At 39.0% G+C, this 27241-nt stretch overlaps 2 protein-coding genes across 3 annotated transcripts in view; one reads left to right on the plus strand and one right to left on the minus strand.

The window, feature by feature from the left end:
- The window catches only part of mas (trypsin-like serine protease domain-containing protein masquerade), a 419698-nt gene that overhangs the window by 330251 nt on the left and 62206 nt on the right, over positions 1-27241 (minus strand). The window contains exon 2 of the mRNA XM_083142029.1: positions 11871-11917. The gene's annotated coding sequence lies outside the window, so the exon portion shown is untranslated. The remainder of the gene's footprint in view (positions 1-11870; positions 11918-27241) is intronic.
- The window catches only part of LOC146003675 (venom protease), a 75580-nt gene that overhangs the window by 34251 nt on the left and 14088 nt on the right, over positions 1-27241 (plus strand). Inside the window, exons 3-5 of one of the 2 annotated variants that reach the window (XM_083142041.1) lie at positions 14745-15423; positions 20844-20989; positions 23747-23951. In XM_083142041.1, the coding sequence (XP_082998167.1) occupies positions 14745-15423; positions 20844-20989; positions 23747-23951 (1030 nt within the window). The remainder of the gene's footprint in view (positions 1-14744; positions 15424-20843; positions 20990-23746; positions 23952-27241) is intronic. The other variant, XM_083142048.1, reaches the window with a different exon arrangement.

The raw sequence follows: 27241 nt of genomic DNA on the forward strand, positions 1-27241 counted from the left end.
GAATCGAAGCTAAAAACCTCCTTCTTAGAAGTAAATACGTAGTATTGAGTACACAATATATGTTTTAGTGTCTACCGTTAATCATACTCTATATTCAGAATTGAATATGACCAGTATATCATTACCCTTTGCCCTCCAGGGTTGCCACCAAATACCCACTGATTTGAGGCTGGTTGAGCCCCCAGACCTTCTTTATACGGGGACAAGTCGAGTCAACAAGCGTTCAATATATTAGAAACCAACAGTGGCGGCGATTAGGGGTTCGAGGGGTGGCAGGTGGCCCCCACTTTTAGCCACTATTGCCCACGCACTATGCTAAACCTTATCTACAAAGGGAAATATACTGGCTTTGCCCCCCCCCCCCGCCCCCAGTTTTGGCACCTTGCCCCCATGGTTTTGAACCCAATCGCCGCCACTGGAAACCAACCTTCAGCGCCATCTATTGTCTTATTTTCTGTACTCTTCTTTGCACTTGTGGTGAATGGCAACCATGAGGATGAATTTTGATTATATAGAAATTGACAAAGACACATTCACAGAGAGTCCAACCCTGGACCTTCGGTTGTGACAAATATGGGTCGATAGCTCAACGCACTCGGCCATCGAGGTGGCATTTAACTCTACAGTAGCTCATTTTCTCAAAACTCATACCTTAATACGAGAAATTATTCCATGCAATTGCATGTCCAGAATTATATATATCTTCTTTGGTGTGAGATGTTCAGGGTTCGATTCCCGGTGAGAGCTCGTCCCAGCATCATGAGAAAGCCAGAAAACTGCGGCGATGGACTCGAAGAGCTGACCATGCTTCACGAAACGATAAAGCCGCTTTGCAAGCCTGCCCTTCAGAGGTTTATTGAGCCATGGAGTATACGTACTTTAGTTTTCATATGTAGATTGACTTCTGAATTAGGTTATTTACGTCACTTTTCTACCACTTTTGGCTAAACGTGACGATGAGGATATGAGTGATGATATGATGACATTGATGAAGGGACGCTCACAAAGAACACCAATGCCTAAGTCTGGATTCGAATTCGGGACCCCTGGTGTCTTATCGTGCTACCAGTTATATATATGCTAATTTTATATTTAACGTGGGTTCGATTCCTTGTAAATCTAATCAAAGTTCGTTTCTTCCATAAATCCGATTAATTTGCGTTGCCATTCAACAATAAAAAAAACTCAAAATTTGCAAACAAATTGTACCTGTAACGACAGGAATTTTTCACATTTGAAAACACTGCTCAGCAGCCAAAAGAATGAAAGTGTTGCCAGGGTCTTGAGGCATCTACATGACTGACTGCCCGTATTGTACCTGCTGGGCATTCTCTCTCCTGAACTGAAGCAGGTGAAAGTCACATTGGCAGTGAAACCAGAGAAGCGTGACCTGGCAATTGATGCTAAATGGATGACGTGTGCTGCTGCCTAGTAGTGAGAATCGTGATTCCCAAGTTCTAATTCTTGTTCTAGTGCGAGCAGAGCCGTAGCTAGGGGATGGGGGGGGGGGGAGCGGGGCGATCGCCCCGGGCGCTGATGAAAGGTGGCGCCGAACGGCAAGAAGAAAAATCTTGAAAATTACTTGTAATAAAGGATGCATGCGATTCCCTCGAAAGTATTGGCGCCCTATTAAAACATCATTGCCAGTTTGCAAAGATATTGATTTTTTTGCTCGCTGCGCTCGCATTACAAGCTCTTCTTTTAAACAAATAAATGAAAGTAAATAAGTATCCAATTTATATATATAGCCTATATATTATTTGTTTTTTAGTGAGGATGTGTTTTACAACTTCTTAGTGAATTATTCCAATAGTATATGCAGCTATAAAAATACAATTCTGAGTGCAAATTCTGAGTGAAACTGGGAAATGGAGGCATATAGACGGCACTATTAGACTGTATTTTGTTTCTGGCATCAAGAAATCTTGCATTACGAGGCACTGATGATGTTTTGTGGAAGAAAGCTGATGAGACTACAGAACATGGGAATTTATTGGGCCTATTTATGTTGTTTGCGAAATATGACGATGTTTTAAAATCTCACGTGTCAACAATAATACGCTCCACATCATCTCTTGCTGTGACATATTTATTCCCACAAACAAAGCAGGGAATCAAGTACGTCAGGCAATAATTGAGGACATTAATATTTTGCCATTTTGTATGACTCGATTCCTGATGTCAGTCATAAAGAGCAGATGTCCCAAATTTATCGTTAAGTTACAGTGTTTTCAGATGGAGAGTGCAAAATCGAAGAAAGTTTCGTTGGCTTCATTACTACTGACATCAAAACTGGCGCTACCTTAACTGAAGACATTTTACATGCTGTTCAGAATGATGGACTTTTCATGTCAAACTGCCGTGTTCAGTGCTTTGACAACGCCAATAATATGTCGGGGAAATACTCCTGTGTTCAAGCTCGCATTTCTCAGCAGTTTCCTACAGTTCGCTATGTTCCTTGTGCATCACACTCGTTAAATTTAGTTGGTGTTCATGCTGCGTCAGCAGACACAGAAACCGTCAATAGATGTGGAGCAATTCAAAATGTTTACAGTTTTTTCAGTAAATCAACTCGTCGTTGGGGTGTTTTAAAAAATCATGTTCATATTACTGTGAAGAGTCAATCAGCAACTAGGTGGTCTTCAAAAGCAAACACAGTACAATCTCTAAGTACCCAATTTTACGGATGTCTGTGCAGCTTTGGAGGAATTATGTGACCTCTCAAAAGAGTCACCCGAACAGTTACACGGTGCCAAATGCCTGCTACACAACCTTAAGACGTTTTACTTTCTTGTGTTCTTATTCTGCTGGGCTGACATCCTTCGAGCTATTAACGACGTTAACCTACGGCTACAAGAAAAGTCTGTTACAATAGATATAGGTGTTAGTCACTTACAGGGACTGCAAAGCTTTCTGTCTGCCAATCGGGAAACAATTGTGACTAACCCTATTGAGAAAAGCAAACAGATCTGCGATGACATGAACATTGCAATTAAAGAACAGCGTCCCAAATGAAAACCAAGTTTTTCGATGAAGTTGCAGAAGATGAAAGTGTAGCCATAAATGATGAAAAAAATAAATAGAAAGAGCTTGTTTTATGCATTGGATTCAATTTAGTCACAAATTGGCGATCGATTCAAGCTAATGAAAGGAGTTTTGGAGGATTTTTCCGTAATTATTCCAAGCAGTATGGCAGTAATGTCAGAAGAAACGTTAAGAAAGGGAGTCTTTGATCTGGCTTTATTATAGCCCGAGGATATCAACGGGAGTGAGTTACTTCATGAACTGTTGTTCTTTAAACATGATGCGCAAGCATTTTTAAGACTTTCACATGGAATGCTTGTAAGAATTGTTACCACTTGCTGCTCTCTCATTCATTCATAAAATATCATGTATTGAGTTGTACCCACATTTTGTCACTGGATTGAAACTTTTTTAACACTATCTTCGTCTGTTGCATCTTGTGAAAGGAGTTTTAGTAAGCTAAAGCTTATAATGAATTACTTTCGTTCTTCCTTGAGTTAAGAAAAGCTGACTAACCTGCCTATTTTGCCTGTTGAGAAGTGCAGAGTTTAATCACTTGTGTTCGATGATGTTATTAATGACTTTGCTTTTCGAAAGGCAAGAAGAGTAAAACTGTAGCTAGCACGTAAGTTCGCACAGGAAAATTGTCAAATTTTCATGTACTGATTGTAGTTCTTAATACGTTTTTGTTTTATTGTTGTTGATTTCAGCTGATCAGTTAACATTTTGCAGTGTCGATAGGTTTTACTTTATAAAATTACATTAATACTAAATGATTTTAGCTAGTTTGTACAATGACTTTGCAGGGTATTTGAAAGTCTTTCATGTAATAAAAAAACATTACATTACATTAATGATCTTTCTTAGAGATTTTTCTGCTGCCTAGGAAATATATATGCCATTCATATGGTAAGATTTTTTTTTTGGATGGATTAGTTTCATTTCTAGGATTTTTTATCATTGCACACCGAGAGGTCAATAATGATCCTTGATTCAGAAGAATATGTGTATACGTACAAACAACTCGATAGCTGTAATTGCTACAATTACATACAATTGCTACAATTATTAGCATAAATGAAACGTCATTTTGATTGGACGACATTATTTAAGTAAGGCACAACAACAAATGCTTATATCCCTCCCTTAAAAAAACAATGGTAGATGTTCGACAAGGTGAGTGTAGGGGGCGCCGAAATTTATTCTCGCCCAGGTCGCAGAAATCTCTAGGTCTAGCTACTGCTCTGAGTGCGAGAACATCAGCGTTCACGTAATGATCTTTGACACAAAGCCATCAGATGTCATAATTAACAAGGTAGATAAATGCACAGTATATATAGTGAAGAAATAGTAAACGAAAAAGAGAGAAGAAAGAAGAAAATTGCTTTTGTAAATAATCTAATCGAGGAACTTCAAAAACTTGCTGGTTACGGTTCCAGGTTGCAGTAATAGGGACAACGGTTAGAGATAGGTTTGTTCAAACAAACTCTCCAGCCTAACCATTACCAGTCCGTAGTTAGAGATCGATTAGTTCATTAAATTCTCCAGCCTAACTATTGCCTATTTTTGGGGAGCAGGAAAAGGTTTTATGAGTCCATGTTTGACTCATCCATCTCACCCAAGAGGTCGTAGATGCCGGAGCTTGCCCCCAGTTGATACCTTCCTGGAGATGAGGACTGCTCGAGAAGGTTTTATAAGTCCTACGTTGTAATAATGGAGTACCTAGTTCGATCCCAAAGCAGCCCAACTCATTCTATTCTCTTTTGGATATTTTCGTACTTGGGTTCTGTTACAGTCCCTTTATTCATTCTTGTGGTTAGCTGCTACGACGGCATTTAGTAGGCAAATAAACTATAATAAATTAAAGGATCTGAAACAAAGGTCCGGTCAGTTGTCATATAATTTTCTTCAGAAGTCTGGAGATGACGTCCACTGCTTCTGGACAAGAAGACTCGTCTTTCATTTACTGATCAAGTTTTCCCAGGTTTGGATCAATTTTAGAATTTCGGATTTAATTCTAATGAATCTCAGTAAACATACTTTAAAAAAGCTAAACGCAGTATTAACCGACCTACAGAAACACATCTTAACCCGAAATTTTGGTTCGCAGCAATATATGCTATTGTGCCAAATTCATGCTAAAAAGAATTGCTACAATTTATGTATTTTCATCTTCAATGGATGGGGAAATTAAAAATGTGTAACTGATTTACATAATAAGGAATTACAAACTCCAAAAATTCTAAAACTTCATTTGAATTTTTCTTTTGACACTCTTGAACTCGTCCTTTTTCTTCGTTAATAAATGGTTTGACATCTATGTTTCAACCAAGTAAGTAATATAATATATTAGCTCGTCATTCCCATAGATATACGATCAGAGACGAAGGGGTAATAATGCCTTGTAATCAAGGGATCCCAGGTTCGATACCCGGTGGACGCACATAGTGGTTCAAATCCCACTTTAAACTGTAGGTCCAGTCCCAATTAGCCTTACTATGCGGATTTAAAAAAACACCAACTCAAAAAAAATACCAACGAGGGGATAATGCATTAACCACATGGAATATGATTATCAGACTAAAATTATATATTCGACACACACACACACAATTTCATTTTAGTCACAGTAATTTGAGGTAATTTTTATAAAGGACATTTATCTTATTTTGTTCGCATGCCAGCCTTGCGCAAATTGTCCATCACTATTTTCATTCTCTTTTATTTTATATTCTATGTTGTTCCAAGGCATGGAATTCTTTTGATTCGAGGTACATATTGTCCTATGCTTATTGACATTTTACATTCAATTCACAATCATTACGTTGTGGAAAACAGACTAAGTGGAAAATGGTGAAGGATAATTCGCCTACTATTTCTTTTGCCGTTGGGTGTACACCGTACTTTGGATGATATTCAACTTGACGTCATAACGCAGTGTATTCTGGAAAAAAAAATCGGGCAAACAGATTCGCGTGTGCTAAGGAAAGCGTATGAGAAGCCTTCTTACAGCGAGAAAATTTGCATTTTCACTACTTTACACACTTTTCACGTTTTCTGTAGGGCTTCGGAAAAGGTAAAAAGTGCTCATTCCTCATCTGATCAGGGTAATCATACCTTGAATCATTTCTGGAAAACCCACAATGCTTACCCGGCATGTTTTCAATGCAGAATCTGATCTGTTTGCCGGAAATATGGCGGAATGAATTGTGGGGGGAAGTTGTTTACTGAATATCATCTATTAACCTGTGGGAACGTTACATCATTCTCATTGTTATGAGCGTTCATAGAGTGATTAAAATATAAGAGATCGTCTATACATTGTACAGTTATGGACACTTCTGGGTTTCATTGATTTCCAATGGAATCATTACAACCTAGATGTGTCCGTGACTGTACCAAAGAGGAATCCGCATACCCGAAACTACGCACCCACTAGCTACGAAGGGAGTCTCCTGTGATAAGCCTTACAACCCCCTACTCCCAAATCGGCTCGGAGAAAGGGTGAGGAACACGAAAAATTAAGAAAAATTAGCACTAACAACCACCCTCTCAAGATTATAGGGTGTTACCCCCATATTATTATTATTGGATTCATTAGTCTACGCTGCATTAAACTGAGCATGGTTCTACAATTATTTCTAAACAATGGTCGGGTAGAAATGCGGAAGCGAAATAGGCACTGGCAACAAAGAAAGAAGATAGTACGGATTGTGTTTCTTGAAGCGTAAGACCTACTTTCTCCACGCAAGCATTGCGTTTTCTGGCAATGTAGTTGTATATCTTTTGCTGCAATCTGCATCGAGTATCATGTGCGTTACATACATCGGTAACGTTTTCCTCTCTCATGGAATTAGCAACTATTATTATCTGCAAGAATCGAAGCTTAAGATTTATTAGTGATATAGTGCACATCTGCAATCTATAGCTACTCTCAGAAAGTAAAAAAAAATACTACGACAATGAGAATAGCCTAACCTTTTGGGAATGCATTATTTTCATGAGTAGTTTACTTACAGACCCCTAATCCCATATCTTACGTTGATATGGCAATAAGGAAAGGACAAAACTTTTGGAGATGTAGGAAGAATCAAGTTAGCTGTTTAAGATTTTCATAATTAGTTGGAAAAGTTTCCTGGTCAGGTCTTATATTGAAATAATGGGAATAAAAACGATTATGATATGATGCTAACATTACACAGCAAATTATATATATTCCCTGTTACTGATCAGAATTTTACTCACATAAAATATTTCCCTACCAACTAGATTTAGCAAAATGGAAATTAGGCGAAAGGGAATATTGTTTCGCTCCAGGTCATAAATCACCTTACCATATCTTGTGTTGATAAGCCATTACACAAAACGAAATTAGGCGAAAAAGTCAGAAGTCCCAGGTTCAAACCCTGGCGATGGAATGGATGTATCTTTGTGTCTGTCCATGGACGTCCGAAAGGTGGGAGCAAGGAGGCCACACTCCCTGCCTGGAAAATTAATATCAACTAAAAAGTATATATTTCACACACATAATTACATTTCAGTCACAGTAATTTATATTACTTATTATAGGTGCGTTGCAGGAAAATGGTAACTTTGAGGGGCAACACTATTACGGGGGGAAATATGCCCCCACCGGATAAAAAAATACCTTGCTTGCTCTTCCTTGTAAAAAATTCTGCGGACGTCCATGTGTTTGTCCCATCACCCACTTCATCAATTCATCCTCCCCGTCGCGATTAACGCAAAAACCAGAAAATCTACGTAAAATAACCACGATGGCAAGAGAACTCTGTTAAAAGACAACAGCAATGCACACTTACTTTCATGTGCTTTTACTGTTTTAAAATTGTTGTGGCATTAGTAATGTAAAAATCGAAGCAAACTCATGTGGATTGTTTTGTGACAAATATTACGATTTGTTGTCTGATGATCATATTAAAATATAGTAAGTATTTGATTGAAAGTTCAAGAATGCCTTGACGTAAAGCTCTAGTATCGAGATCCAAGGTTATAAATAAAACACAAAGCTTCCTCAGTCAACCAATAACCTACACCTGCGAATTCTCCAGTGTGAATATATATTCTGAAATAGTTCGAGTCGGTGGCTTTCGTTCTGATCTTTGAAGCACAGCGCTCCCCAAGTGCTTTTGTTTCGGGCAGCGAACGGCAAATAGCCCTACCATATTCGGTCCATTTACCATTCGTAAAATTCTTCTTTCTACCGCGTTGGCCAGGGTAATTGGTCCCAATGTTTACCAGAGCATCGTGCTGACGTCACGCGGGCATTTTCGCCTCCATTTCACAACTTCAATCCTGTACCGAAAGAGCTAGGTGTGGATTTCAATAGCCATTGGAAAGTACTTTCTCCGGGAACAGGATTACTCTCGTTTCAGTACACGTTCCTATGACTCAACGAATGTCATATCCTGTTCGAATCCTATCATTATTCTCCTTCGGCCAGCATTGTCTATGTTTATCAATAGTTCTGCGCATTATTGAAAATAAGTTATATGTGCTAAGTGTGCTAATGAGTAAATTGGCATTTTTATTGGTTATAGGTTTTTAAAAAGCATTAACAATGAGGATATTTAATATTATAATTACAAAGCATTTGAATCGTAATTCCCTGTACAAAATTTTCTCTCTGTAGCATTTAGACATTTTCATAGTTAAATCGTTATAATTAATGTTCTATTAAAATTAGCATCTTATAGGCGTTCTATCCCCAAAAATATTTCTACTGTTATTGTTTGCGGATAGGTCGCTATATAATGCAGACTGTTGTCAATTTTTTACACTCATTGGCAGCTCATGCCCGTTGTATAGCTATATAAAATGTATTTCGAAGCATTTGGAACATGTTGCTCAAGGGTTCTCCTGTACTTATACTCTCACATCAACACTCCACTACTTAAGAGACACAAACACGCGTAATTTGAAAAGAGTAGTGAATATTTTATGTTTACGTCGGCATAATTTTACATATAGGGTGTAATTTTTCCTCACTATTTAAAATAAGATCCAGGTTCTGATTTTACTTGTTTTTCGTTTCAATATTTGATTGGTGTCGTTGCTTCAAACAATATTTTTGGAAAATATTTTATCTTCCATAAGGCTTCGTCATTGCACCCTGACTACGCGAACAAAATTCTTGGTGTAAGGGAGTGGCTCTTTTCGAAGACACCCAAATGTCAACCTTCCTTGCACCTAGTACAGCCTGGACTGCATTGGCAGACTAGCGAGGTTCTAGCATCTAGACTAACGGTCAGTTTAATCCTCCGTGGGGCCCGCGTTGTATGCTGTCCTTGTGTGTTTGTGATTTCCCTTTCTTCCGTTTCCTCTCAGCACCACTCATCCTCATCTTCACGATTTGCCAAAAGTGGAAGAAAACCGAAGTAAATAAATCAAACCAATCAACGAACAAGCTTCGCAATCATCAACAAAATGCACATACAGGCAACGGCAATAAAAATGGGACACCTATATCCTGAAATGCTCGCTTCCCTGCAAGGAGTTGTGTTATTTTTTTTTGCCTAACTCTACGGCGATGGGTGGATTTAAGTAGTAAATTTTCATTGGCAACTTCTACAACCGCCGTAGACTTGGGCAACACACATAAAGCCTTGCAGGAAAGAAAGCATTTTTATTGCCGGTGACTGTACGCAAACAAATTTGACATTCATGAACAAAACTCATGTATAATCTGTGTAAGAAAATCCTTTACACGTCCGGGAATTCCCTCAGGAGGCAGCGTGTCTTAAGAGCACATATTTATCCATGACCACGCTAAATCGCATTGCTAACCGTTCGTTTCGGTCTTTGCGATGCTTAAGCCTGCGTGGAGCATGCATATCTAGCCGGATATTGCTCACCGTTCCGATAACTTTCTATGTAAGTATAGGCGAGAAGAAAGTAAAACCCAAGTATTTTGTAGGCAATGCAGCACGTGCTGGATTTAATAGCGTGTTTTTCCCCAGCTTTCTACTCCATCTTTACATAACATGCAGGTGACGGAGTGTGATTCATGAGTTGTTGATGAGAGCGTTTACACCAAAAAAGCAAACAATACCGCTTCGAATCTGGCCATGAGCACATATGACCTTCTTCTGACGCATCCACCCGCAGGATCTTTACAGGGAGGAACATACAATGCATTACTTAAAAAAAAAAAAAAAAAAACTGTTTGAACTCGAAATTTTAGTGTTTGGGTGAAGAACCTGTGCAAGTCTAGTTGAAATTATCAGTACTGCAATGTAATGTAAATGAAACATGTAATTTTCACCTGAATACACTTACAAAGGGGGTCAAGTTCGCCAGTACGTTCCAATGCCAGTCCCCGTAGCTGAGTAGTAAGCGTTGCACGTTACGAAGCCAGGGATCAGGGTTCAAATCCTGGGTAAGATATGTATGATTACCCTTCAATGTGATTGACCCATCATCCAAAGTTATCATCGCGATAAGCCAAAAAGCTAGAAATTCGGTGTAAAATAACGTTTTCCCTGTGTATTTCACCGTAGCATGAAGGCATATACGAATATAGTACATTGGAGGTGATGTGAAGGCAACCATAGTCGACTTTGTCTCCCAGGGTTGTCTCTAAATAGGACATTGACTAGTCCGGGTGAGCCCCAGAACTGCTTTATGCAGAGAAATTGTCAGACAAATTCCCACAGATCGCACACTGTTGGAATCGAACTTGGATTCCCAACGTTGCAAATACAAACATATGCCATGTGCTCAGAACCGAAAAAAGTTAGAGATGTGTTTTAAGGGCAATCGCGTAACATAATTAGTAAACATTTCTGTAAGTTTTACCGGGGGAAGTATTGGTATCTCCAAGAAAAAGACCTTCTGATGAGTGGTGTAAGGGGTGGCTTTTCCATAAGCACACAAATATCAGGCGTTCCACGTAGTACATCCCGGTAAACTGCTTTTATACTGTAGGCAAACGAGGCTCCGGCGTCTGCACCTACAACCAGTATTTGTATTGTCCTTATCTATGGTGAGTGCCCCTTTACAGCCTCATCTTTTAACCTGAGCAAGGTCATTTTAGTCTAAAGAGAAACTATAGATTTTAGTTGTGGTAATAATGTGGCGGGTGCAATTAGCCAAGGTGCTAGCTCACCTAGACTTTTCTCTCCCGTCAATCAATCTTCACAATGAAAACATTACCGGCGTTAATTATCTATTGATATTTTAGTGTACTTGACCATTAAAATTTTTTCACGACTTCCCAATTACTAGTATCTCACAGAGTAAATTGGATTGCCTGTGCCCTCTTCCCGCCAAAATCTCGCTTTACTTGCAAGCACACAAACTGAAGAGCCAATCAGAGAACGCGTCAGAAACAATAACTGGAAGTGATTGGCCGCTTGACGCACGTGTGCGTAAACGCCCCTAAACATTCTAGCAAGAAGGGCACAAAGTTTTACCAGTCCGCGATCTTTTGGGGAATATCAAGAGCAAATTCTTTACGTAATTCTTCCCATGCATAACACTTATTACTTTCCAAACGTTATTCACGTCTGCGAGAGTCATGCTTGCAGCAGGGGAGCCACTTTTGTCTCCTCATTTTTCACGCGAGAGTGTTTCGTGGAAGATGTCGCAGATCTTCCATTGTTTCTGGTGAATGCTGTGGGAAACTGGGCAGAGGGGAAGACGCTTCCGACGGGGGGCGGTGATCCGTTTAACCTTGTTCCGGGGTCGATGTGGGTCAGTCCTCAAGCACAACGAATTTCCAAGACAAAGGTGGAAAAACAAAAACAGAAAAAAATACTTTTGCACAGCTCCAAATCTTAGTGGATAAAAAGAAAAGAAAGAAAGAAAAGAGCAAAGCTCGTACTTACCAACCACAGTGCGACTCTACGCCTATCTTGTTTTCCTTCAGCTGCACCTGCAAATTATACATTATAAATTAATGTATACCAATTTCCATTAGGAGTTACAATGTTTACTAATAACATTAACAATTTATTTAAATTGATTTACACATATTTCTGTCCGTATGTGTGTGTGTGTGTGTTTCAAAATTATTAAACACACAAACACACACACACACATGTTATCCTTCGATGCAAATTTAGATAGGATGAATGGTAATATGATGAAACACTTGATAGAACAAATGCAAAAGGATGCTCATTGTTTCTCTCTATGTGGATATCTAGGTGACCTCACCGATGGCGTAATGGTAACGCTGTCGCCTTGTAATGAAGGGGGAGGACCGCAAAACAATATGTTTCATACAATTGTAAATATTACAGAAATATTACCATGATATAAGAATTTAAAAACAACGCCAATACTTGACTATAATTGAAATTGCTTTTTGTTACTTGCATTGAACTTTATTTGTGTTTGTTCCTTCACCATTTCGTAATTCATCAATTGTGCGGTGCGATTAACCTAGCTAGGTACAGCAGCGACAAAAACAAAAGTAGCAAAAATATAATTGAAGGACAGGGATTACTATGATCTCTATCCCACAGGGTTTAACCAAGTCCAAACTCTCAATAGTAAATAGTAGTATAATTTTTATTTGAGACAGAATTTGAAATATATATTTCGGTACTTTCGATTAGCAAAGTTCCGCTTCGATGATTCTGATCAGGTAACGGCATCTTCCAAAGCTTACTGGAACGACGCCAACGAACGGATGGTGGGAATCCAAACATAGGCCTTCGTTAAATGTACCGTATCGACATTCAAACGGTCAGACCAATTTGTAGGGAAACATAGACAAGAATCACTTAAGATGGACACCACGAACCTTGGATCTGATGGAGAAATACCAATCAAAAGACTGTTTTTCAATGTAACAATTTTACAAGAAGTTTTCATGTTTCTTGTTTTCTCAACACTCACGGTGTCGAGATGATATCATTGATAAGTCATTTCGCGACGGGTAATTGAATTTGATTGTTCCTTTCTTCCAACCAAAGGCATTATATGTCGGCAGATGTTCACACAAAGGTTTTCACAGAATCAATTTCTGCGATAATGTCCATGATAGCATTTATTTGGACTACTAGACAAGAACGGTCGGTTCTCTTACCATTAAATTATTCTAATTTTACTGTAGAAAGTTCCTGTAATTGTCTTTACATGTTTGGAATGGGTTGGGCTAACATTCCCTCACATTTCACAATTCCCACATGAACACGGAAATTCGATCTGCAGCATTTCTTTCGAATAGTGTTTACGTTCACAAGAATCCAGGGAGTTGTAAAACAGGAAGTAACATAGTTGAAATTCACGCACCTGAGTTTGCAACACTGCTGTTTTCCGTTTAAAATTATTTTCAACTCCATGTTAAAATGGGGAAATGATTGGGGTTTTTGGAAGGGATGTATGGCTAAAAAGTGTGAACATTTTGCCACATATATAAATCCAGTTGATCAACTACGGACTATGAGGGTCGTTTCCAATTTTTGCACGTGATATAAGCACAGCTCGTGTAATGTAATCACTCCAATTGTCGCATATGCTATAAGCCAGATATCAGTATAGAACACTGTGTGTACATTTCATAGAGTTGCAAGAAATCTGAAAAATCCTACCTTGAGTCGTAAACGACAGTACGTTAGATCAGATCTCGCGTGATGACCAGCGTTCCTGCCTAAAATTAAAACTTTGCTTGTGAAATAAGCTATCAAAATACATAATGCTTTGTTGGCAGTCTCTGAGCATAATACCACAGAACGTAGCATAGAGTCTTTGTGAGTCAATTAGGTACTCCTTCGAAGATTGGATAAGTACTGAAGGTGACCCAAGAAACTGCTGGATATCAAATGCAATGGATGCCATATTTTTGTTTATCGTCAACAACATCATGTGGAAAAAGCATCTGGTGAAATTACGAATGAAGCAAACAAATCATTCACTTCAGTTTTCAGAATACTATGGTTTCTGCAAGATGTTTGGTGTTCGAAGAATTGCGGCAGAAGCCACGACAAACTTACAGCTGGTGTTCTTACTTATGGTGAGAGGTACTCTGAAAGGTATGGATGGGAACTGTCAACTGCTTCCCACCCACCACATTTTTTTTACTTCTTCCCAAAACTGAAGAAATTACTTCGTGAGAACATCGATTCAGTACCATTCAGTATGTGTTTGGGGGTGTAAGAGGGTTACCAAAAGTCAACCTTACTTCCACATAGTATTCTCCGGTACCTGCAATGTTGCAATCCAACAGACTCTGGTTCCTAGAGTCAGCCAATATAATCCTCTGACGGGCTCGTATTGTATCGTTCATGTACGTTTATGATTGTCCATTTCATCTTAACACCATTCATTCCCATCGTCGCGATTAGGCAAAAGTGGCAGAAATACAACTAAATAAATCAATCAGTATGTTTCTGAATAGACGTATATGAACAACGAAGAGGCTGTAATGAGTACACAGAACTTACATAAACATTGGTCCGCTGTAGTAAAGAAATGTGAAGGTGTGATTAAAGAAAAGTAATTTCCTTTTGAAAGGCAAGACGTGCAGGTGCACAACTTTTGAAATGACTCTCGTATATTATCTTCAAGATCGCATCATATGTATGCATGTATGTGGTTGGGTTTAAAGTATCCTTACTTCCAGCACACATCTTTCGGACACAGCCTCTATCCCCTTACTAACCTTCTTTTAACCACGACTGTTCTTCCACTCCCAAGCCTGACTCTACCAACAGACAGACGAGCTCTGCTGATTATGGTCTCTTTCCTTGCAGCGTACAGCGGAAGCTGGCACAACCAACCAGGATGGCAAGGCGACGCCTCGTGGTCCGCTCCACCCAGAACCTATAGATCAGACCAAGCGTACCCTCCGTACAGCCCCCAATGGGGACAATCCTCACCCTACGCCCCCCAGTGGCAGCACGGCTACCCCCAGCCTCCTCACAGAAGATACAGAGTTCGAGTCCGGCCACAGAACACTTCCGGTAGGTACCTGGGGAAGGAGACCATTGCTGCAATCTCTGAGACGCTAGGAGCCATTAACACTCTCGGCCGGTACCTGGTCAACATGACCCGAAACGGTCAATCGGACGTGACGAGTGACGAACCTACCGGGACTATAGACAAAGGTGATAATGTTGAGGATGCTCTGTATACCATAAGTAAGAATGTACTGGGTAAGAACGTGACGGACACTATAGTCCCAATAGTGAGGGGAGTTTCTGAACTAAGCAGTGCTTTACCTTCAGTTAACCTGGATGAAGGGAAGGTGGTGTTTGACACTCCGGAGGAGGACAAGCCGAAGACATGCACGACCCCCAGCGGAAGACCAGGAGTCTGCGAAGACCTCAGCAACTGCCCCTCTCTTCTCCTTGATCTGGTGAACCTCAGGCAGTCCATCTGTTTCAAGAGTCTCTTCGTACCAGGGGTATGCTGCCCCAGGAAGGATCCTACGTGAGTAGACCTTACGATATTTACCCCTTAGATAAATGAAGCTTATGCAACCTTGTTCATGACATTTTCAATTCTGAAGTAGTCACGGACACTTCTGGGTTGTAGGAATCCCACTGATTTCGAATGGGATTTTTACAACCTAGAAGTGTCTATGACTGCATGATTGACTGCATGGCTATGCCTCCAGAGAGTGTATTTATTAGCGGCTATAACTGTTATTGAATATATTGCAATCATTTTCCATACCGTAAAAAATTAAAATAATTCCCCCGATAACTTGCATTTTGGGCACTGGTCTCATAACTTCGATGATATATATATATATTGATGAAGGACCAGGCTCGAATAGAGATCCGAGTCTCACTCTTCGGGACATTAACCACTGGACAGTTATCCAACCCAGGAAGAGAAATAGCTACGAGTTCTGCTATTTCAGCGGAATAACGCCGCAACGCTGGGTGGCGATCATCGGGAAGAAGTAGCGAGTAGCGATTGACGTAAGGCAATGTCAGCAACTTCCGGCACAAAATCAAGACCAATGAAATCCTAATTCGGGAGACGAACGAGAGAGAACTGAAAGGATTTTCACCAAGGCGACACACCGTGCAAAAGGCTCCCACTTGGACTGACCAAGGTGCCGTTCGTCAAGACTACAGAAATCTGCAAGCTGAAGAAGAGCGCATCGGGACTCATCCGAGAATTCGTCCAGCCACTTGAGGACCAGCCCGCCTAGCACCTCTGCAGACATGAGGACACCCAACCAACGCAGTCGTCGCCTGCCGCATCTCTCTCTCGCTCTCTCCATACACCGATTATGGTTTACCGGGTTGCTGCCCAACACCGTCACTCCCAGTCGCTCACTGCCTCCACCGGGCTGACCGCAACGACCCAAACCGACCGCTGCTACCGCGATCCATCCCCAGCCAACTGTCTGAGTCCAAACACCAACGGAACCAGGGTGACTGTCCAGGGACCACGAAGGTGAGTGATCATCATCCAATCGACAATATAACCTCTCTCCTATCCTCAAAAGTCAAGCGAGTCAATCAGAAGCCTCCTCTTTTATTTCAAGCCCCGCGTGACTCCGATCACATCACAATATATATGAAAAATGTTCCTAAATTAAAAAATATCCAAATTTTGATCATAAATTATTTATGATCGCTGTCTTCTTTTACTTATGGATAGATTTATGAATTGTTTGATGCATAAAAAACTTATTTTTTAGTTGTTTCTTTAATTGCTAATTTACAATAAATTGGTTTAAGATACTACTACTTACATTTCAGCCATCGGGTGATTCTTGAACGTTTTGCGTTAGTCAATTAATTAATGATTTGTGAGTTATATTTATTGTTCAAATAACAATAGATTTAAATCTATGATTTCTCAACACTGTCCGTAAATTAGGCCTGTACGATTAGCGTTTATTTCGGTTTAATTTGACCGTCATTGATGATGTGAGCCCTGAATGTAGTATCTCTACTGATGTTGATAATATTCGAATCTATGTATAAACAGAATGCAGGTAATAACCGTAATAGATTAACCGTAACTTATAAGTGGAAATAAGTTTTCATTTGTTGGAAACCGGTCCCCGCAGCGGAGTGATTATCACATCGTGCTACGACGCCAGGGGTCCCGGGTTCGAATCCTGGCCTGGGCATGTATCTTTGTGAGTGTCCAATCATCAATTTCATCATATCATCACTCATCCTCATCTTTGCAAATTAGCCAAAAGTGGCACAAGAAGCGAAGTAAAATAAAGCAATTCAATCAATCAATAATTTGTAGAATAAAATCAGATTCTGTCCTTGCAACATCCAAATACTCATATCTTGCATATCTGTAGAATCGTTGATGTCTAATTGTTTTAAGGTTAAGGATGGTTGATTAATCTAAAGATAGAAGTCATACTGATAGTAAGACAAAAGAAATTAAAAAGAATATCTGGCAGGTTTGTACATGTAGTCTACTAATGCTTGAACCTATAATAAGAATGGATTTGCAAATTTGTTGTTGGATCTTAATTGATAGTTTATTTAGTTTTGTAATTAGTACTGAAAATTGTGTTAGCTCGAGATTAGATGAGATCGAGAACGGGGTAGGCTCCTCACTGACCCACTCGTGTTTCCACGGGGGATATCCCTATATAAACTAAATGGATGTAGTGTTTCCTAGTTTGCGTAAGGCCGGTATGTTAGGTAAAAGGAGTGATTGGAGTTGACACATTGAACACGTCAACAATATAATGTCTCGTATCTCCGGGCAGCACTGGGAAATCCCTAGATTTGGCCAACGCACAATAGTTATGCAATGGGTCCATAAGACTTTCTCTTCCCTCTATGAAATGACATGTGCGTGAAATTTCCTAGTCATTAATCCAGTTGAACGCATGGAATTTATGCGGAGCTAGCAACCATTAGAGCACGGAAATTCTTAACCAAATTACTCTCAGCATAAACAAACGGTTACTGAAACGCATTGTTGACTTCAAATACTTAATAACGTGCATTCTGCATATACGTACAGTACAATGCGGTATTGGAAAAATCCAGTGGAAGGGGGTTGAATAATTACTCGTGAAGAAGTAGTTTTACTATGTGAGATGTGTGGTTTTTATCAGTGGCGACGATTACGGGGGGGGGGTTGTTGCCCCCCACTTTTTGCCAGTTTTGCCCCCGCACAATGCTAAATCTTATCCATCAAGGGAAAGTAAACTGTTCTTGCCCCCCCCAGTTTTAGCACCTTACCCTCCCACCCAGTTTTGGAACTCAATCGCCGCCACTGGTCCTTACCCATTGAACTCGAGCTGATTTCCTACAATGCAGAGACCTTTCTGCTAATGTTCCTTATCATCACGTTCACCTTTTTCTAAAATGCACATTATTCCAGTGCATCACTTATTAGAGTCGACAAATTCTGCAACTAATTTATAAAATATGGAGAAATTTTCAGATGCCACATGGTGTGAAGTTCTGTTCAGTCAATTAGAGGTATAATGATCATAAGGACAATGTCATAAATAAAATAAAGTCATTTTCTAATTAGAGCGCTAATTTGATAATTGGTAAAAATGTTTGAAAAGAATGACTAAGAAATTATACCAATAATTCTAATGATTAGGCTGTATTCTCCACCCCAAACATCGACCTTCTGGAGATAAATATTTGTAACCAGAAAGGAGGGCGGGTTAACTAGTACTCAGTGGGGGGATTCTCCCTCACCACTTCTACAAACACCACCTCGTGGGCGTGAAATGTGTTAAGTCTTTTTGGCATTTTCCACACAACCATGTAATGTTATTGAGACCTTCACAAGAGTTTGTTTTATGCACAGATATTTTTTTTTATTATTATTTTCTCAAGTTTGTCAGCTCGATTCAGAGATATTTTGCAAGACAAATTATGTTATCCGAAATTAATCCTTATAGAACTTGAAGGTTTTAAGTTGGCATATGTGAGGTTAAAGTGAGAATAAAGATTGACTTGGATAAAAAGGAGTGAAGGACTCTAGCGAGTATCACGAAGGATGTTTATCGCGTTAGAGCCTTGCATGTCGTGACATAAAGTACAGGCGACTGTCCTGTTCTTATGCAAGCAGAATTCACGGTTTCCTGCTGTTAATAGTGAAAACGAAACTTCTGCAAACGTTTTGAAGTTACGGCAATAAATTAACGCAGGTGAAATTTCACTTTCTTTACTTCTAGTACATTAACAGTACCACGCTCTGATTTCCCTTATATGCCTGGTTTGCTTATTTCATGGTCCGCTGCTGCTTCTGACTGCGCTCTGAGAATTTAATTACGCTAAGAACCCTGTCAAATGTACATTGAACTCTTCTTATCAAGATCTCAAGTATTGAGATTCACAGTTTCATTCATATCTAGAGACATTAATACTCAATTTATATAGGTCAGTCCGTTCAGGGACAACGGAAAGGAGTCCTCACCCAAATAGAAAACGATTATCTATTTTACTGAATCACAAGTACACAAAGAAATAAAGAGAGAGAGACTGACGCGATAGAATGAGAAACAAGTTGATAGTAAGTGATAGAAAGGTATGAACAGAGGAAGACAGAAATGGAAGAAATGAAAGAAAGAGAAAAAGGAACAAGAAGATAGAGAAAGAGAGGAAGGAAGGAAAATATGGAAGAAATGAAAGAGAGAAAAAGGAGGCAGAAGGAAAGTGGAAGAAGGGAAAGAATAAAATATGGAAGAAATGAAAGAAGGAGGGAAAATGATGCAGAAGGAAAGTGAAAGAAGGGAAATAATAAAATATGGAAGAAATGAAAGAAAGAGAGAAAATGATGCAGAAGGAAAGTGGAAGATGGAAAGGAATAAAATATGGAAGAAATTAAAGAAAGAGAGAAAATCATGCAGAAGGAAAGTGGAAGAAGAAAAGGAATAAAATATGGAAGAAATTAAAGAAAGAGAGAAAATGATGCAGAAGGAAAGAGAAAGAGAGGAATGAAAAATATGTGGAAGAATATAAAGAAAGAGAAAGAGAGAAATGAGAATATATGGTAGAAATCAAAGAGAGAGAGAGAGATAAATGAGGCAGAATGAAAGGGAAAGTAAGGAAGAACGAGAGACAGAACGAAAGAAGCAACAAAATTATTTATTCCACCCTTGAGCCCACAGAAACGACACAATTGGGACCACGATATTATGACGTCATGTGGAAAATATCAAAATGAATAAATAAATGTATACAACAGTGTAATATAGAATTGGTGTCGCCAATATATTGCATTATACTCTTCAGATAAAGAATTACATTTCTTGTTATGATTGCTTTATACTTGTAATAACTACGTGTGACAAGGTGGACAACTGCATACCTTAACAGAATTTTCCATCGGGTGGAGTGGTATAAGGGTACATTTAAAAATAAAATGTCCATAAAATAGGCTTTTCTGAAAAGGTTTAGCGCGTGTTGGGAGTGTGTATTAAATCACTGAAGCACTTGATTTGTGTAAATATGTTATTTATTAAATGTTCATAGTATCTAAGTCATCTTAATTTACTTTCAATCTTTCCTTGTCCGAAGTAAACGTGGCACAAGATTATAAAAAATGCTTAGAAAAGGGTAAGATGGTGGTAAATGTTGAAAACTATTAATTCCAAAGGAAATAGATAATTAAGTGAATAAATAGGGAAAATCACTTATAGAAGCAAAAAAAAAACAAATAAAACATCATTTATGAAAACTCTGATTCATTTTCATAGTAATAGTTCTTGATTCCCCCAACCAGAATTTTATACGTAAAAGTCTTATGAAAATTTTGTTATGCGGGTCAAGCTTACACTTTTGACGTTTTACTAAATAGATTCTTACAACATTAGTAGGTGACATTTTGAAGTGAATTTTAAGAGGTGTTTTGGTAATAGTTTTTATTTTTTATTTTCTGTAAAGGTCGGGGACTGACATTCCACGCCCAATAGTATCATCAACAACAACGACAACAAGGCGACCCACGAGGCATACAACAACAACAAGAAGGCCGCCGACCACGACCACGAGGCGGCCAACAACAGCTAGGCCTGTTCCAGCCAACGACGGTAAGACTGTATTTCCACAGATAAATTTATCTGTGCTATTTCTCTTTATTTCGCACCATGAGGGAGACCCGGGTTCACGGGTTCAACTCCTGGGGTGGATGATCAAAGGTCGGCTCCGGGGCTCACCCAGCCTCAAATCAATGGATACATGGGGGTAAAGGCAGCCGGAGCGTGGTGCTGATCACATTGCCTCCAAAATGGCCGAGATCGAGAATATGTGGGGCCCTACCCCCCACATCCTATAAAAGTGCCTTCATAGCACGGCGCTATATGCACGGGGAAATTTACCTTACCAGTATTTCTACCAAGATAGAGTAAATGCGGCGGACAGCGGTATATGCTGTACATTAACAAATTCAAAAGGAAATGTAATTTGGAGAGTTAAGAATTTTAAGAATTCCACATAATAATCACCAGTTTTATCTCATAATCACTGAGATGGCGTCAGCTGCGTAACATTGATTGATTGATTGATTTGCTTTATTTTACTTCGTCTTTTGTGCCACTTTTGGGTAATTTGCAAAAATGGGGATGAGTGATGATATGATGAAATTGATGAATGAACACTCATAAATATCCATGCCCAGGCCGGGATTCGAACCCGGGACCCCTGTGCTGCGTAACAGATTTTCATAATATGATGTAGTACAAATAAAATAAATTCATCACTAAAACATAATACAGGGTGAGGCAGTCAAACGGGAAGATTTTAAAAATTCACAAAAATTAGAGAGAGCAAATATTAGTTATTTTTTGAACATGAATGTACTGTATGTGAGTTGAAATTACTAGTGTATGTGAAAAATATTCATTTTTTTTTAATATGATGTCAGTAAGATGGCGTCCTTGGTTTTGCACACATTGTCGGACCCTCAGAGTAAATCCGCCCGTGACGCTTCGTAGCATCTCCAATGGAATGTTGTGTATCACTTGCCGAATTCGCTCCTTCAAATCATCCCTGGTTCTTGGAGGGTTGTCCTTGAATACTTTGGATTTCTTTAACCCCAAAGAAAAAAAGTCAGGAGCCGCCAAGTCTGGTGAACGGGCAGGTCACGGAATATCCCCGAATCTGCTGACGAGAAGACCAGGAAATGCGAGTCTAAGCACATCCAGCACCATCTTGCTGGAAGAGTGTTTCTTCATCTGGGACATAGCCATCTAGGGCAGACAGGAAAAAGGTTACCACCATGTCACCATAACGTCCAGCGTTTACCGTCACCGTGTTACCGTGTTCATTTTCGAAAAAGTAGGGGCCGATGATTCTACGAGATGATAATGCACACCACACTGTTACTTTTTTTCTGAATGGAGAGGCGTTTCATGGAGAGTGTGTGGATTAATTTCGGATGGGCGGATTTACTCTGAGACGCCGACAATGTGTGCAAAACCAAGGACGCCATCTTACTGACACCATATTCAAAATATGAATATTTTTCACGTACACTAGTAATTTCCATTCACGTACAGTACATTCATGTTCAAAAAATAACTAATATTTGCTCTCTCTCTTGTTGTGATTTTTTTTTTAATCTTCCCGTTTGACTGCCTCACCCTGTATATTTACAGTATAAATTATATGTAATTAATATCGAAATATTTATTAATTTACGTTGGTGCAAAATACTCATTTTACATACAAGAACAGAACAAATGCTTCCACAAACATTTATTTATACGTATGCCTTTTTCATTTTTCTCTTTTTATTCATAGATACTATTTTAGTGTCCATTTAAAAATGTCAATGCATTTCGAATAAAACATTTCCTCTGGAGTTTGCCCAATCCTCTTCAATTTATTGTATAATCTAATAATACATTCAGAAAATGGAGAAAGTTATGTCGAACAACACAAGCAGTACGTGAATCAGAAGAGCCTAGACTAAACAGAATCTCATCCCTGACTCAGGAGAGTCTACTTATTCTAGCACAGAAATTTGTGCAGGTCTGGGTATGGAAAACTATATACATTTCAGAACTACGAAATAAAGCTTATTTCAATTGAAAGTAACGAAGAAAAGTAACTTTTTATCTTTAAGCGACTGTTTTCTACAATTGCTCTTTGTATATGTCAAAAATTATAATAGAGCTGGCTGGCTAGCCCATGGACGAAACATCTCTCTAGGGGTGTACGGGATTCCGAAAAGTCGGGACCGGGATCGTTAAAAAAATTTCCCGTCCCGATCCCGACTTCAGGGAATGACTTTCCGACTTTTCGGGATCCCGAGCAGTCGGGAAATACAGAATTGTCATTTTAAAAAGTTGTTAATTCTCGACGTTTTCTGCATTGTAAGTGTCTGGAACTTATCGGAAATTGTTAGTTTTTATTCCAGAAATGAAAAAACAATCACTTAATGTGAAAATAGTGTGTAGAATTCGGGATTTCCGGAGCTTCTGGAAATTTCGAACATTCCCGAAAATTTCCCGACTTTGTCGGGAAATTGCGATTTTTGCCGTCCCGAATGTCGGGATTTTAAAAATTTCCCGTCCCGGCCAAAAATTTCTGTCCCGCACACCCCTACATCTCTTCATAAATCTCAAGTGAACATTCAATGGAAGTAAAGCATTGACGTTCACTGCTTGTGCGCAGGCGCAGATAGTTTACAGCGCATGTTTCTGCGCAGCCTATAGTTTACGACCATTTTAGGCTAGTCGAACAGCTTGACAAGTAAATTCTGATGCGTAAGTAACTTGAAAGAATGTCACAACTGTTGTCCACTAAAATAAGTCAATTTAAGATCATTCACATGTGTATTTCAGAGCTGACGAGGAATTGTGGAGAACCGGAAATCCCGTCATTCCGCGTGGTTGGTGGAGAAGAGGCTCTCCCTGGGCGTTGGCCGTGGATGGCGGCCATCTACCTCCATGGGCCACGAAGAACTGAGTTTTGGTGCGGAGGCACTCTGCTTGGGAGGAGGCACATCTTGACAGCCGCTCACTGCACCCGGGATACGAGGCAAAGGCAGTAAGTATGTTGGGGTGGCTACAAGGAGGCTGTGCTCATTAATGTCCTTGTCCCGATTTTCTTGAACCAAACTTGACTTCATTTAGGAAACTAATTGTCAGAAACAATGCTCAATTTAGCGAAAGGAAACTTAACTGCCCTCACAGTCTTCGTAATTATTGTTGATGTTGCTATTTTACATATTATAACACGTAATATGATAGCGCCACTTCCCAAAAGAAGCTCCTTTTAGTACCTAGGTAGTACTATAATTCAATATTTGATTTGATCCTACTGATATAATTTTTACTTTTTTTTTTTTAGCGAAATGCCGATATTTTTCCTTTGATGTTGATTTGTTCAGTCTCTTGTTTCCATTCGACAATTTTATTTTCCCCCTCCCAATTATTTCTCCGATCAATTGATATTTTTTCTCTTCTTTCTTCCTTGTTTCTTTGTTTTCCGTGATATTATTTACAGAAGGGGCTGTGGAACTTCTTATGTTATGTTCTTTTTACTTTGTTGTACTTTTCCATTCGCTCCTGTCTCTGTAGCTTTCGCAATCCCCACCTTGATGGATAGATTTGTTTCATATATACCTCATTCTAGTCTTTCCAATGTGTTTATTTTCTATCTCTATTCTTCCTGCAATTAGTTTTCAATATTCATGTCTCAGGATATGGTATACCATATCCTGCATCTTCTTGAACGATCCATTTGTACAATTTGTCAATTCCACATTTATCTCTTCCTGTCATGTGCGCCCTGTGCGCCTCAAAACAGCTTCGTTTGGTTATCTGATTACATGCATTTGGTCTTCAACGTTTTCCTGTAGCACCACATTTGGAAGACTTCCAGTCGTTTCCTTTCAGCTTTGGCTACTGCAAATGTTTCTCATCCATACAGTGGTATACTCAGACGAAGGCCATCGAGCCTGGGGGAGTTAGGGAACTTCACAAATTCCCACCCATCTCTGCTTCGCTCCCTAATAATTCTTGCTGGTCACCATAGCAGTATATAAGGGTGGGGATCCAAAATTTTCCCATTGACTTAATATATATTTTGCATTAATGACATAATCAAATCAACAATTAATCATTCCATTGTATTACTTGGAAAATTTATTTATGGTTTATTAATAATGGATGGTCACATATTCTTCAATTACAATAATGTTATTTTCTTCATGACCTAAGCATGTTTCAGAATTTGTTATGGAAAAAAAATATTGTATGTACTCATTATTACCGTTAACGGTCTATAACTATTAAAATTTTAGTATCCTTGGACTGCTGAAAGTTGAAACCCTCCCAAGAGTTCTCTCTCTATAGCCTATATGCTGGCCACATTACTAAATGTTCTGCATTTAATTTGGTACCAAGGTATTTGTAGAGGTTACACTAAATAAAACTGCAGCTCTTGCTGTTAATTACGGAATACGGGTAAAGAACGGGCGTGTTCTTTACGAAAAGAGTATTCATAAGGAAATAAAGTCACTATTGGCGTATCTTCAGGGGCATAAATAACACCCCGGCAACCTCCGAGGCGCGGGAGGGCGCACGAGCTTCGGGGGCGCAGCAGAGATGATAAATTAAGAAAGACTAATAGTTGACAAAAGTTTTTCTCTCGGTGTTCAAATATATTTTCAACCAAACATATTTTATTTTATGCCACTACAACAACTGCAAACAGAAAATGTTAATTGACAATTCAAGTCAATTTCCATTAAATCTTAAACTGCTAGTAAAAATAATCGCAACATCAAAGAAAAATGCAGAAATAGCCGATGCATTCCGAAAAGAAACAATTTCTGTAGCTGCAGTACAAAATATGTAATTTTTCTTCATATTTCTCTAAGAAATTAGTAGTGACATGGGCGTCCGAAAAGGGGTGGCAAGGGGGGCCGCGGTCCCCCCCCTGGAAAATGAAAGTCAACCAAAAATTATATATTTCACACATATAATTTCATTTCAGCCACAATAATATGAATTAATTATTGCACGAATATGATAAATTCAAATTTAAGCAATGTTTTTTTGAGGGAACAACACTATTATTGGGTAAAATGTGCCTTGTTCGCCCCCCTCCCCCCCGGAACAAAATACCTTTCATCCCTGGAAATAATCCTTCCGACGTCCATGAGTAGCGGATTCCATTAACTGTGTGCCGATACTCTAAAATCTATTGTTCATTTTATTTAGTAGAATATCTAAAGCACGGTAGAAAATCTTTACTTTAAAACAATCCAATGGGTCGAGAAAGCCAACATCTTCTGTCAGTTCATCGAAGAAGCTTTTAACTTTTTCCTTTCCGATATAACAATTGACGTTTCTATGTGCCATCTTCTGGACATTTCTTTAGTTTCGTTTTCTAACAATCCAATTCCGAAGCTCCTTAAGACCACGTACAGACTCTTCTAGGAGACTGCATGCCTCATCAAGGAATATGCTGGGATTTTGTAAAGTTTTGGAAGCAACATTTACATGTTCCAAGACTTTACTTTGGAATACAAGCATTAAGATGAACTGGAATGAAGATATTTTCTTTCGTAATGCAGATGCATCGGCTATTTCTGCATTTTTCTTTGATGTTACGATTATTTTTACTAGCAGTTTAAGCTTTAATGGAAATTGACTTGAATTGCCAATTAACAGTTTCTGTTTACAGTTGTTGCAGTGGCATAAAATAAAATATGTTTGGTTGAAAATATATTTTAACACTGAGAGAACAACTTTTGTCAACTATTAGTCAACTTCGCAACTGAAATCAAAGGAAGAAACATGTCGAACATCGGCGAAGTTGCAGAACTCCTCTTGATAGAAAACAAAATTCTGGATAGTAGCATTTCGGACCTATGCACTGCTTATATATACTGTATTTGACCCTACCGTCACAGCTGAGAGGTAGTTTTCCAAACTAAAATTGATCAAAAGTTACTTGAGAACACAATGACAAGAGTGAGATGGCGCTGTAAAGCATCGAAAGCGATCGGGCTCGGAAACCGGACTTGATCGAACTAACACAAGAATTTGCTTCCATCAAAAAACGCAGAGGACTGGTAATGGACATTTAACAATATCGAAATTTGTGTAGAAACAGTGTATTTTTATATATAATTATAATATATATTTTTTTTTTTACAGTTTCTCTGTTGCTTTTACCTCTTGTCCAAGTTTTTACATTGTTTCAAATTACATGTATGTATTTTCATATTTCCACATACCTAATATATGTGAATTAATATTTTAGATAAAATAGCTTTTTAAGAAAAAAAAACTAGTAGGGGCGCACAACTGAAGATTGCAGGGGGG

Source organism: Lepisma saccharinum, chromosome 1 (assembly GCF_977018435.1).
Source record: "Lepisma saccharinum chromosome 1, izLepSacc3.1, whole genome shotgun sequence".
NCBI lineage: Eukaryota > Metazoa > Arthropoda > Insecta > Zygentoma > Lepismatidae > Lepisma > Lepisma saccharinum.